Source organism: Lampetra planeri, chromosome 40 (genome assembly GCF_965212315.1).
Source record: "Lampetra planeri chromosome 40, kcLamPlan1.2.h2, whole genome shotgun sequence".
In the NCBI taxonomy this organism is placed as follows: Eukaryota; Metazoa; Chordata; class Hyperoartia; order Petromyzontiformes; family Petromyzontidae; genus Lampetra; species Lampetra planeri.
In genome coordinates, this window is record NC_136146.1 from 7,792,586 (window position 1) to 7,806,419 (window position 13,834).

General features: G+C 47.1%; 1 protein-coding gene across 1 annotated transcript in view; it reads left to right on the top strand.

Moving 5' to 3' along the window:
- Positions 1–10,835, top strand: part of LOC144731836 (endosome/lysosome-associated apoptosis and autophagy regulator family member 2-like) — a 39,226-nt gene extending 28,391 nt beyond the window's left edge. The window contains exons 16-23 of the mRNA XM_078613112.1: positions 843–1,016; positions 1,532–1,712; positions 2,443–2,539; positions 3,372–3,473; positions 4,087–4,213; positions 4,749–4,927; positions 6,876–7,047; positions 8,539–10,835. Coding sequence (XP_078469238.1) covers positions 843–1,016; positions 1,532–1,712; positions 2,443–2,539; positions 3,372–3,473; positions 4,087–4,213; positions 4,749–4,927; positions 6,876–7,047; positions 8,539–8,601 — 1,095 coding nt within the window. The 3' untranslated portion in view covers positions 8,602–10,835. The remainder of the gene's footprint in view (positions 1–842; positions 1,017–1,531; positions 1,713–2,442; positions 2,540–3,371; positions 3,474–4,086; positions 4,214–4,748; positions 4,928–6,875; positions 7,048–8,538) is intronic.
- The last annotated feature ends 2,999 nt before the right edge of the window (positions 10,836–13,834 follow it).

Here is a 13,834-nt window from a genome sequence, read left to right on the forward strand (position 1 = left end):
TAAATACAAGGAAGTTCTCAATATCAGTACTGTCCTGAACGACATCTGGTCAAACTAAGCACTCTTGGCGCACATTATTTTCTTCATCATAATGTGAGACGGATGTGGCTGGGCTTGAAAATAATTCGCGGAACAGCATCTTGGACTGTTCCGGCTGACATTAAGCCCCCCGCATATCCGACCGTCACATATCCGCCCTAACCAATTAACCACCCACACTCAGTGCAGTCATCTGTCCTTGGTGGTATAATCAGAGTTTCCACAGATGTTCACAAATCCGACCAATTTCATGTCCAGTCATGTATTCTCAATCTCGTGTAAATTTGCTCATTTCTAAAGGACAGAGTAGTTTGCAGTTTATTTTTGTCCAGTGGACTTGTTAGTGTAACCCTAATTGTAAAAATATCTGACCTTTTCACATATCCACCTATGCCTCAGGCCCCAATGGGTCAGATATACGACGTTGCACTATATTCACATGAATAGGATCGTTCATCAGTGGTGTAGTTTCTGTGAGAGACAGAAAGAGGAGGAGTATGTGGGTTAGTCACAATCACTCCACTGAGGGATTAAGGCCTCTCTCAAGTCCTCGGCATACCTCGGATTCCTGTAACAATCCACACGCAAGTGGATTTTATCGTTCCATCTCCATCAATTGACGTCCTCTTGGGCGAGAGACCACTCAACCCTACGCCCAACCCCCTCCTCGCCACCCCCCTCACCCCTGCGGGATTCCATTAATTTGAATATTTGTTAATACATTTCGGCAGGTTTTTTTTCCCAAGCCAAGTGTCACAAACTCCGTTGCCATGGTTTCTTGCTAAAGTTTGCTCTGCTTGCAGGACCGGTCGTACTGCTACAGCAACTGCACCTTCTCCTGGCGCCATGACGCCGTGCCGTACGCCTACGACTTTTCAGAGCTCCGGGAGATCGCGTCGGTCACCAGCCACCCCAGCTTCACCGCCAAGGGCACCTCGTACTACCACCACTTCAACATCAGCCTGTGCGGCGGCCCAGTAAGTGAGAGCGTACGTACAGTCACCGCCTTCGCGATCCTCCGTGGACTCACACCCGCCTCCCTCACCCCTCACTCATTTCATTCTACTCCCCTCTCATCTCACTTTACTCCCCTTCTAGTACTCTCTGACCTTTCCCCTCTCATCTCATTTGACTCCCCTCCACGCACTATCCTGCCTTTCCTCTCTCATCTCACTCTACTCCCTCCACTCACTCTCCTACCTCGTCTCTCTCGTCTCACTCTACTCCCCTGCATGCACTCTCCTACCTCTCCCCTGCCAAATCTTTGTAGTAGGGGGTGATGATTGCTGCATAGATTCCAACCAAGTAAGTAATAAGTACAGTAATTTATGTGCCGAAGATAAGAACAATAGATTCACGAGTCTGCATGAATGTGTATTGATAAAGTGGTGGGGGTGGCAGGGGAGCGGACTCCACGTGTACGTGTGTACGGCGAGGTGCACCCGGTACACGATCGACCGGGAGGTGCCGCTCGCATGTGGCGTTTGCGCAGGCCCGGGAGCTGGCGCTCTGCGCCGATAACGTCACTTCGAGCCACCTGCTGCAGTTTGACCTGAGCGGGCAGAGCCAGGTCATGGCACACGTCTGCTTCTCCACGCTCATGCCCACCAAGCTGATGGGCGCGCGCGCCATGCTGTCCACGCACCCCGTCAGCCTCGCCGACAGGATCATAGGTAAAACGGCGCCCCAGCCGATACGGCCGGTTCCTTCTCGCGCGTACACGGAAGGCAAATACTCGGCTGGGGAATTGTATTGAAGAGGTCCCACCAACCGTGTAACGTCTCATCGAATAGAAGGACGAGCCACGTATAGATGTATCCCACTAAATCAATGAGGAGAAATTGCAGCTTCTATGTGCCCTTAGCCAATATCAATACAGTCGTCTTTCGGTGAACAGTGACATCAGTTAACGTTTTTTTGGTTAACGTTTTGCCTCTCATAGGACTCTCATGGTTTTGACTTGATGTAAAAAATAATAATTAACGGAATGCTTGTTATGAACGCAGGTCGCCAATTTTGGCCAATCCGAGCGCTCATAAGTGGGGCTGAGTGTGCCTCAGCCAATCAGCGACGCCTATTTATGAGTGTTTAGACCTCAACTGACTTTGTTTACTTTGTTTTCTGTTTTGGTAGTGAAAACAGCTCTCTTGCAGACTCAGTGATTTTTTTACTTATTTTTCAACTTAGAAGTGAATTCGATTAACAGTTTATTTCGGTTCACAGTATTTTTCGTGGGATGGATTAAAAACGTTAACCGGGGCCTACTATATCCTCATTTACCCTGATTTGCCGGGGGGTAGGTGGCTTTGCACGTGGCTTGTAATCCAACGCTGTGGAGGCATCAAGGGTCAGGGGGTCGCACAGATGTGGCGAAGAACTCTCTTTGCGGTGCTTATGCTGTAGGCGTGAGCATCCGGCGCGTCCTGGACAACATCACGGCCGACCCCGTGCTCTTTCCGGACGCAGTGCAGGACCTCCCAGACGTCGTCTTCTACTTCAGGTGACTTTCAGAAGGCCCCGAGCCTCCGTGTCGGTATGCGAAGCCAAGCCCGAAAGGCTTTACGAGTGTACACTCTGCGCATCTCGTGTTTGCGTGTGTACCTGTCCAGGCCTTCCGTCAATCCACCGCTGGATTAGGGTCCCTCTCCCTATGGTGTTGGTCGTGAGAGTTACATGCCCATACTTCAATACGCTGGCCACTCAGGCTGTGTATGAATATGCATGTTGGCCTTCTGTTGCACCGTACGTAGCCAACTGTGATAATCGGAGGTGTGAGAGAAAGGCAACAAACTTAACACAAAAAGCAGTTCTAAAGAAATTAGTTTTGAATCTATATTTAAAAGTGCATAGCTACAGTGGCTTCCTAATATCGGAAGGAAGAGCATTCCAGACGGCCGTAGAAACCAAAAGTCGCTGCGAGGAGGATGACCAGAGTTCACGTGACAGTTTATACTCTTTGACGAGATCAGCAAGGTATTGTGGTTTATTTGTGGCAAGCGCTTTTTGTGTAATGAGTGTGGCCTTATAGTGTATTTGTTCGGCAACCGGAATCCAATGCAGCTCAGCGAGCACTGGACGGACATGGTCGGATCTTGCAGTACCTGTCACAACATGTGCCGAGGAATTTTGTAAATGCTGCAGCTTAGTAATGTTTTTGCCAGACGTCCCATAGAGGAGTGTACAGGTGTTGCGTGGATTGTTACATTGCAGGACCACGAAAGTTAACGATAGCTTGGGGAGGCCTTCATCCCGCAGTGCAGTGGATCGATAATGACTAATGACGGTGATGGTGTCGAATGCATTGAAAACTACGTGCGGACGTGCTTGAATAGATCATCAGATTATACCTCGTCATGCCCGACTGGACGAGCCTCAAGTATCCAACTCCGGTGCAACCTGCAGATGCCCGGAAAGGGAGTGGTGTCTTTGCCCAGGTACGGATGCAGTCTCAGTCACACAATTGAAAAGTCAAACTCTCTGTATTCTGCATACTCAAGTCACTGAGCAGTAATAACTCATGTTAGATTGACAGGGGCCAATGATGAAACGTGATTTATTAAACCACGGAAAGCATTCCCTGGGTCTCAAGACACGGGGTGGGGGGGGGGTCTTGCATTGGGATGTTTGCCAAAAAAAATTTGAAGGGGTCTTTGTTTTTTTTAAGCCTGGGGAAATTATGCATTGCTATGACAGGGACTCATTGTCTCCATGAGACAAAACGTTGACAACGAATGCCTTCCCATTCATTTTTAACCCCCAACAGACAATATTACGGGTTCATGGATGTCCAGATATTTAACTCGTGACCTAGCGTGATAGTGTGCCACTCAATTGATTACAAACAATTCATACAATTAAGAGTTACTCTATACTTCAGTAGGCTGTTACCATTGCTTCTGAAATAAGTCAACGGAGGCAATTTGTCACCAAGAACATTAAATACAACAGCTAAAGTACACAAGCAGGACCAGTCTAAGCCATTCAAAGCGACCTTCTGCTCAAATGAGCATCGAGGCATGACTTCTCTTTCCTTGTTTTATGACGCAGCAAGTGTCCGGAGGGGACGTGCGACGGCTGCAGCTTCCACCTCCTGTGGGAGAGTCGGCAGGCCTGCCCGCTCTGCTCCAAGGGCGACTACCGCGAGATCATCGGCAGCTGTGTCAACGGCATCCAGGCACGCGACGCTCGCCCCTTGGGGGCTTTTGCGTGGATTTAATCCCCTATCCGAATAAAGTGGCGTTGAAAAGTTAAAACCCGGCTGTGTCCCCAATATGAGCCGCGCTTAAACTTCCCAGGAGCCACACCGCGGCTCTGGAGCCGTGGTTTGACCGCCCCTGCAAAATGCGTGGGCGCCACGCTGGAAGGATGTTAACTACCTCGCCTGATATACAGGAGGTCATGGGTTCGATCCCGACCCTGACGCCTGTACATTTGGAGTTTGCGTGTTCTCCCCATGGTCACGTGGATTTTTCTTCAGGTCCTTGTGTTTTCCCTCCACATTTAGAAACTTGCGTTTAGAGCATTTGACCGCTAATAATTTCCACATGATAAGTCACTTCATTAGGCCTTACCTGGTCAAATAAAAAATTATTTCAATAGTTTTACATCAATTGCGTGCGTGCATGACGTTCGCGCGTGACGTGCCCTGCCGATGTGGTCCCTGTCTCCCCACCCCACCTCCCCCCCCCCCCCCCCGCATGCCCTCGTAGAAGAAGCACTACGTGCTGAGGGAGACTGCCGTCTGTCGGGACGGGGTGCGCTTCCCCGCAGAGTTGGAGGTCGCGTGCGAGCTCATCGGCTTTTGGTTAAAGGTCGGCCTGTCCATCGCCACCTTCACCGCTTGTCTTCTCGTCGCCCTGATCTGCCACTTCTGGAAGAAAAATCAAAGGTACGCTGACCTTTTAGAACAGCCGTGCTTTTTATTTTGTGTGTGTGCTAACAGCACTTGCTCCTGCGGTGTTAGTGTTAAGGCTATACAGGGGATCTTTGTGTGTGGTGCTGGCCACCTAGCCCCTCGTGTGCCATGCCAGCCTTCATAGGTGCTTGCTAATAGCACTTGTCCCAACAGTCTTTTAAGGCAATACAGGGGTTTTTGTGCGGGAGTGTAGCGGTCAGCCCACTGTGCTATGATTCTTATTCACGGCCAACACCAGTGACAAATATCGAAGCACCCCCCGCCTGGGCCTCCCCTAGGTCGAATCACCCTTAAATGAGTACCTGGTGCAGTGTGTAAAAACATCTGCGTTTGGGAGATAAAGGTGGCCAGGCGTGGTCTTGATCACCCAACCCCTGTGTGTCATGCCAACCTTCATAGGCGCTTGCTCCACAGCACTTGCCCCAACAGTCTATTAAAGGCTATATGGGGGATCTCTGTCTTGTTTGTATTTGTGAAATACAACGCTTTTGTAAATTAAAATGTTTGATGCCCAGTGGGTGTGAATTTCATCTTTCAGTTTTGATACTGGAATCTACAGTAACTGCAGTACAGTACCACTCCATCACACCTCCAGACCAAATTCTTATATTGCTTTTATTTGTTAAGATTCTCTTTATTCAAATGTGCGACGCATGGCACTTTCCGACACTTAACACACTGCCCAACGTTGCAGCTTATTCACGGAGCTAATTGTTGGGATGTCTGAGGGCTGGCTGAACCTTTCGTAAAAATAAACCCGCTAGGGGTGAGGGACAAGAAGGGTGGGAGGTTGGCAGTTACATTTGCATGTTTTTAAACTTCATATCTTAATATCATATACTATTTGCGTTTTAGTATGAAGTCTTGAATGCTCAAAACACAAAATAACAAGCTGTAAATGGGCTCCCATTTATTCTCGTGTTAGTGACGGGGCATTGTTGGGATAACGGATACAGCGGGGGTAGGGCGAGTGGTTGGGGGCAATTCACCCTTAAATTTGCCCGCTGTTTTTGTTCCAACTACCCGGTGTTATCAACGTTGGCGTTTAGGAACAAGGGTTAAGGTGACATTGTCGGCTGGTTGCTATCCCTGAGAGCGTCCCACACATGATAAGCCACTTTGTTCAGCTATCATTTGTGGCCAGGTTGCTTCCGAAAAAAAAGCTAATCGTTCAGTGGGCTTTACCTGGTAAGATAAAACATTATTTAGTTGTACAGTGGTCGTTAATTCGTTCCAGAAGGTAGGACTTATACCAAAAATGACGTATACCAAATCAATTTTTCCCAAAAGAAATAAAGGGAAAGCAAATAATCCGTTCCAGAGTATAAGAAATTATATTTTATATGGCATATTATATATTAATGGGGTTGTATAAAATAATTTAGACACTACTTATTACTAAAATTCATACATAAATAAAAATGACAAAAACACGTGCAAATTCACAGAGTAATAGCAAGGGTTGTGCACTGAACGAGATCTACTGTACAGTCAGACTGAGGAGCGGCGCTTTGTTTCAGTCGTGAACGGGGTATACGCGGGTACGCGGTGACTCATCCCGACCCATACAAGTTCTAGCAAGCGCGTCGTATCCCAAGCAAGACGTCGTATCCCAAGACATTTTTTTCTCGTCAAAAACACGACGTATACCTAATTCGACGTATTCCAAAGCGGCCGTATACCGAGGTATGACTGTATTTGTATATTTTTAAGCGATAGTGTTTACCTTTGCTATTCTTTGCACTCCAATCGTGTTTTTGATTCGTTTGTTTGTGTTACGCTCTGACCCGCCCCTACTGGACATCTGTGAACAAGAGCTTTATAGCTCATCAAATTCCTCCAGTCTAAATAAATATTCTAATTCTGAACTGCCCCCCCCCACCACCACGTGAATTTACAACGCGACCTTTTCCGTCTGCAGGCTGGAGCACAAGTATTCGCGGCTGGTGATGAGCACCGGCACCAAGGACGGAGGTCTGCCCGTGGCAGACAGCTGTGGCGTCATGGAGGACGAGGAGATGGAGGACGAGGTTCTCATATCAAACAACGGCACCCGGTCGCTGCTCGGCAAGCTCAAGGCCATGGGCAGGAAGGTGGGTTCCTGACACAGGCAGATCACCGGGTGCAAGGGGTGTACCATAATGCGAACATAAATCTCGCTCATAATACAGGTTTTTTTTGGGTTAGATCGCGTAAATATGTAAATGTGTCGTTAAACCCGCCACCACTCAACATAGCCAATTAGTAAGGTTTGTCACGCGAACAGAACATGCCAATTTGTTACGAGTACAGCACACCGGTGTGTTGGAGAGCCAAGCCACAAAATTTACAATCTGAGTACGACGTTCCGCCAATAATTACAACTAGCTTCATCAGGTGACAAACGGCTGTGGTCGTCGGTGTCGTGAGAGCCGTGATCAATTGCCGACCGGATGAAGGGCCCTCGCAAAGCCATCGTCATCTCTCGCGGTGCAGAGACGTAACCCTCCACCTAGCGTGCCGCACACGAGCTGGTTTCTCTGGTCCTTCTCCATGGTGGATGGCCACTCTGTCCTCAGTGTCGACCACCAAGCAGAGGTCGCAATCGGGTACCCGATACCCGTACCCTACCCGATACCCGGCTACCCGTACCCGGCCGGGTACGGGTACCCGTTTGCAACCCTGGTGCGGCCGGGTACGGGTACGGGTAGGCCGTGAGTCACTGGTGAGTAACCGTTTGTCACTCATTTCCCAACGTCTTGTCTCTTCTCACAATTAAAGTTCCTAGAATCAACCCACCCGCGCCTGCAACATGGCTTCATCCCAGAGGTCACAATCGGGTACCCGATACCCGGCTACCCGTACCCGGCCGGGTATCGGGTACGGGTACGGGTAGCCATACCCTACCCGGCCGGGTACGGGTACCCGTTTGCGACCCTGGTGCGGCCGGGTACGGGTTAGGAATCAAAACCCGTTTGCGACCTCTGCCACCAAGCCATTATTCCTTTCTCCCTGGAATGACATGTGTGTGACGGTGGTGAGATGTTAACTACCTCGCCTGGTAAACAGGAGGGTGTGGGTTTGATCCCGACCCTGACGCTTGAATATTTGGAGTTGGCATTTTTCTCACTGTGGTCACGTAGACTTTTCTCTAGGCCCTCTGGTTTTTCCCTCCACACGCGTTTAGAGTATTTGGCTGCTTGAAATTTCCACGTGATAAGACACTTCGTTGATCTATAATTTGTGGTCAGGTTGCTTCTGAAAAAGAGCTGTATAGTTCAGTGGGCCTTACCTGGTAAAATAAAAAATTGTTTAGTTCAGTTTATATCCTGCCAAAGGCACGACTTCTCTTACTGGTCAATTTGATGTCTCGAACTTGCGTGTGTTCTCAAATCTAATCCTGCTGGTGTAATACCAAGTGCGCACCTCTCAACGACGTATCTGTGCGCACTTTTCAGCTTTTGGTTCCATTTTCTTAGAATGGTATTGGAGAAACAAAGCCTTATGTGAAGGAGAGAAAACCCCATTAACTATCAAATATTTAAACTAAACAGTTACGAGATGTGGGCATAACTGGGATTGTAACTCGTAATTTCTGTTCACAGGACAAAGATAACGACTTTGAATCGGTGCAGCTGAAGACTTCCCACAGTCAGGGCCCAATATAGCCGGCGGCAGCATGAACACTCCACACAAAGAGCCCACAACTGGGACCCAGCCTGTCTCTTGTTCCATATCGCCCATCTCTCGTTACATTCAAGCCAAAAGCACCGCATCTCCCATCAGTGTGGACTCAACAGGAGCCACCCAGAATCCATTCAAAGTGTCCCTTTTGCTCAGTCAAGCACTGCGCAGTGTGTATCTTACTCGGTGGGCCTGAATCAGTGTTGGAAATTCCACATTGCCTCTGGTGGGCACCGAGTCAAAAGGGCCACCAGTCGGTAAAGTGATGGCGTCGGCGTCCTCCACAGTGTGATGACCCATGCGGCTCTTAGTTGAGTGAGATTTTGCACCATATCTGCGTGGTAGCCTGGCTGTCGCCGTCTCGCGACGCGACGCAGAGGAGCGCTGGCGGTTTGCTGTTCTTGTGCGGTCGCTTACACCAAGGATAGCGTTCGACTGCAGGCAGCACCCCATGTGCACTCGGCCATTCATAGACGCAACATTCCGTTTTCTCACCGGATTTTAAGCTGCTCCGGAGAGTAAGACACACCACCATAACCTGTGGCCTGTGTCGGTAAAGTTATAGAAATATGGTCGCACGCATGCACAAACGCACACGTACCAGATTCAGAATCAATCTTTATTTAGACTGGAGGAATCTAATGAGCTATGAGATTATAAGGTGCACCCCCAACTTTTGCTGTAAATTAGAGGGAAAATGTGTGTCTTTATAATCTGGAGAATACAGTATGTCCTCCATTAAATATACTGCACTCAGAATCGAAAAGTCTAGATTACCGATGCAGATGTAACAATAATAAGTTACAGCCCTTTGAAAATCCAATGCTGGATGGGATGAAGGTCTATCAAAAGCCATGTCAGTCGTGGGGTTGTTTGACCATACTTCACCACGCTGGCCAGTGCAGGTTGATGAAGTAAGTGGTTGTGGTGGTGGTGGTGGCAGCCCAGGACCGGTGCCTGATATCACTCGCCATTGACGTTAGCCATGGCCAGGAGTCGAACTGGGTGGCCAATTTCGTAGCTGTCCACTGTGACAATGCATCACCTCGTACAGATGTAGACGACATCACATTTTTATTTGCTGACTTTGTCTTGACCATAAAACGTTATTTTTACATATTTCTCTCGACAAATATTTGAACTTTTTTTTATCAGCAGTTATTTGTATTTCTGAATGTGATTTATTTATTGTTGTCATACAATGTGGGAATATTTATGTTTTGCACGTGTGTGTTATTTAAAGTTGTTAGATTTGAACTTTAGTTGTGAATGTGTATAAAACGACAATTTCATTGTATGTGGCGTGTCTAAAGCAGTCGTATCTCAAGACACTTGACAAAGATAAAGCTTATAGCATTCTGGTAGACGTGGAGGGGAAGGGGAAGGAGGTTAAGACGGGGGACACACGGGGGAGAGAGGAGAGGGCAACTCTGCGACACAGCCCCAGGCCCCAGCAAAACAACAATGCCAACGAGCCCCAAGGACGACACCCTGAGCAGCCAAGGCAGCACCGATGATTCCCCAGGGCATTCCTTGGTGGTCTAGGGTGCTTTTGCAGTCAACACTGAACATGATTCAGGCCATTCACCCGAGAACTTCAGGCACACTCCCTGTAACGTCGCAGGCTGTTTTAGTAAGGAGTCAAAATTCAGGGAGACCACCTGGATGTTATTTTTACAGCTTTCGGCAATGGCATGCGAACAGTTATCATTGAGAATGATGGCCGGGTGGCATTGGGAAATGCGGGTAAGGGTTCAGTGCAGTCCGTTATTCTGGGAGTACTGCCCTGTGGGAAGCTAACAGTGATTTTCCTGTGAATGTACTTGTCCCTGCCGCGTGAATGTGGAATTTTCATCACTAAGGGCAGGGTTATGAAGAGCATATCCGCTACCTCTTGCTCATATTTATCATGAAGATGGCTCAAGCATCTGGAAGTAGAACTGAATTTACGTGTTTTCATCATCGCCCCGCTGATGGTTTCAGTAATGTGTGACTCAAAACTCGTAGTGAAACGATAGGCAGGAGTCTGTGATTAAGTTGTGGCTGGGCACTATCGGGATGTTTGAGTACCGTACTTCATGAGCACTGCCTTGTCATTGTTAAATATCCTTAGCCAGGTGAGTGCCCATTGAAACACGTTGTCCCTTCATCGTCACTTGGTACTTTGCTGCATGATTTACCATGTATGTTGATTAAAGGTTTCCGTGAAGTATCAAAAGTTTGCATTTTAATGATTTATCGCCCAATTTATTTGATGAATTGTGGCTTTGGGGGATTGCGTTTTGATTTAAAAAACGATTCTGCTTTGTGTCATGTTTGTCGTCTAATTTGTATTGTTTCCCATTATCCAAAAAATAACGCCTCGTGGTGACCCATCCAAGAAATGCTCGGGCTCAAACCTGCTTAGCTTCCGAGATCAGATTTGGTCACAGCCAGCCACAACTTAGTTTTTCCTCCTCTTAGACCAGGGGTGGGGAACCTTTTTTCTGCCAAGGGCCATTTGGATATTTATAACAAAATTCGCGGGCCATACAAAATTATCAACTGCTTCTCTTTGGCGAGGCGTGTGATGTTATCCGGTATTGATGATGTTGCTACTCGCAACTGCTTTTCCAGGTTTGCTCCTAGATTTATTTAATTTCGAGTCCGGCCTGCGGTTGCTTTGGCAGGGCCACCAAATGATTTTGCGGGCCTTATACGGCCCGCGGGCCGGACGTTCCCCACCCCTGCCTGAGACCAACGATGTAATAACTTCATTTAATCAGTGTTTGTGATATACAGTGCATTGAGTGCCTTGTAGAAAGGTGCTTTGTTAAATGTTAAGTATGATTATCATCTCTATAAATATGACTATATGTGTAGCAGCCTGGTTTGGCCACAAGGCAGCCAAGCCATTCAAGCCGTGCGATCCTGAATTTTTGCAAATGGCTATAACAGATTTTGTTCTCTGGGTCAGTTTCTAGCGTAATTCCTTCAGTGCCTGTAAATGGTGAGATGTCATTGGAGAGGCAAGCCTATAACCACATATCGATTGGGGCTCCACGTATGACCAAATCGCCCGGAATGCACTCGATCTCGCCTCATCTCGGAAGCTAAGCAGGCTTGAGAATGGATACATTGCTTGGGTGAGTGACTACCATGCACAAACATTGCCATATGGCTTGGTAATGCAACACAATACATTATTGTACAGCACTGTACTTATATGCCCCCATGTCTATGCTGCCGACTCACGCACGGTGAAGTATGGTAAATTAACCCCTCTTGACCCGGAGGCCATGGGGAGGGCCCTCACCCAGCAGTGGATTGAAAAAACAGATGCACGACATTTGTTTGTTCACTCAATCCAATAGATTAACAGCCAATGGAATTACTGTACATTATATTGTTTAATCCACTGCTGGATGCAGGCCTCGTCACGTGTGGGCCAGGGGGTTTTATTTGACCATACCTAAGGTCAGTGGGGGTTGATGAATGCCGATCAGCATGGACGTGGGGGCATAGTATCGTACGATTGATGTTGTTGCACTGCCATCTGCTGCCGACAATGTAAACCCGCAATTGCTGATAATATAACCTATGTTTTATGCACGGTCAGCAGCCAAGCCAAGTACTTTGCAGGCTCAAGATAGCTTAGGGGCCGTCCATAAATGACGTCACGCACCTATGGGGGGGGGGGGGGTCAGACATTTGTGGCGATGTGTGACGAGGGGGCTGGGGGTTGAGAAATGTGACGTCACATCAAAATGCGCAACTTTAAATAAATGTAGACAACACGTTACTACTTAATTAAATATACTTTTTAATGTTTACTCCTACAACATCAGAGTGCAGCGCCACATTAAATACGCACTACAATGACAATAGTTTAAAGCGATTTGAACGATGTTTTATTTTTTGGCGGGGGGGGCAGAGCTGTGTGACGTCATATTTGAGGGGGGTTTGACTTTTTGTGACGCCGTGTGACGACGGGGGGGGGGGTCAAAAATCGCGTGACGTAATTTATGGACGGTCCCTTAACTTCCGAGATATCAGGTGACTGGGCACAATCCAGGTGAATTTTTCCTTATGTTCACATGCAAGACAATTCGATTCTTGTCTCTTGGTCTGTTGATAAAAGACCGATAATTAATCAGACAGGAAAGAGGAGATTTGGGCTTAGCACAATTTGCCTTTAGCACGCCACTCTCATCAGCGGTGCAAGAGCGAGATGGAATCTGGTCTGAGCAGAGTTGTCAGCACTGTCTGGTTAGTGCACAGAGATAGATACCTGTTGGTGATGCCTGTAGATGCTGCTGTGCACTTCAAAAGTGGAGATTTACATGGATTGTCTTTTGGCCTGCTTAAAACACGCAGTCCGTCAGTTTTGTTGGGTCTTCGTTGTGGTAAATGTCATGGAAGTTTTTGGTCCACCAAATATTTTTCAACATCGCTTTAGAATTTTGTTTTTTATTTGTGTTATTTAAATGTACTGTACAGTGTATTACAAAAAATAAAGTGCATATATTTAATTCGCAGGACTGATCAGCGTGCATAAGGAGACTCATTTTATGAGTTTATCAGTGGATCTCCCATGTGATGTACTTTATGTACTTGTAAAATAATTATTTCAATATGTAAATTATTGAATTATGTAACCTGCATGACATACCATTTATAGTCATATTAATTGCATTTATAAAGCATCTTAATATACCACATCTTAAGTATCTGTAAAAAAAACATTCATATATTTTGAACTCTTTATAACAGCCATAATAGAGACTACACCATGGGACCTCCTTTGTCAGTACCAAAATATACTAATAGGGGTTTTCCCCTTTTTTCTGGCAACAAGGAATCATGCGTACATTAACCACAATACTTGCAGTCAAATGCAAACAAAAAACAATACTCTGATAATTTATGCATTGTCTTTGAAACTGATTGGTCCACACCAGAGACAGCTTTCTTTAGAGCCTAGTCTCATATGGTGTTCGACCAGATGACGCCAAAAGGCGCACAGTTCAAAGACAACGCACTGCCAGAGTAATGAGAGCTCGGCGTGAGCAGCTACATCATGGGATCCCTCAAATATGACGTCACAGAGCTCTGCGCCCCCCTCCCTCCCAAAACCATATTTCCATTTTGAAAATAAAACATGCTTCAAATATCTTTAAACTATTGTCATTGTAGGACGAAGGGGGGTGGGGTCAAAATCGTCCATAATCGCGTGAC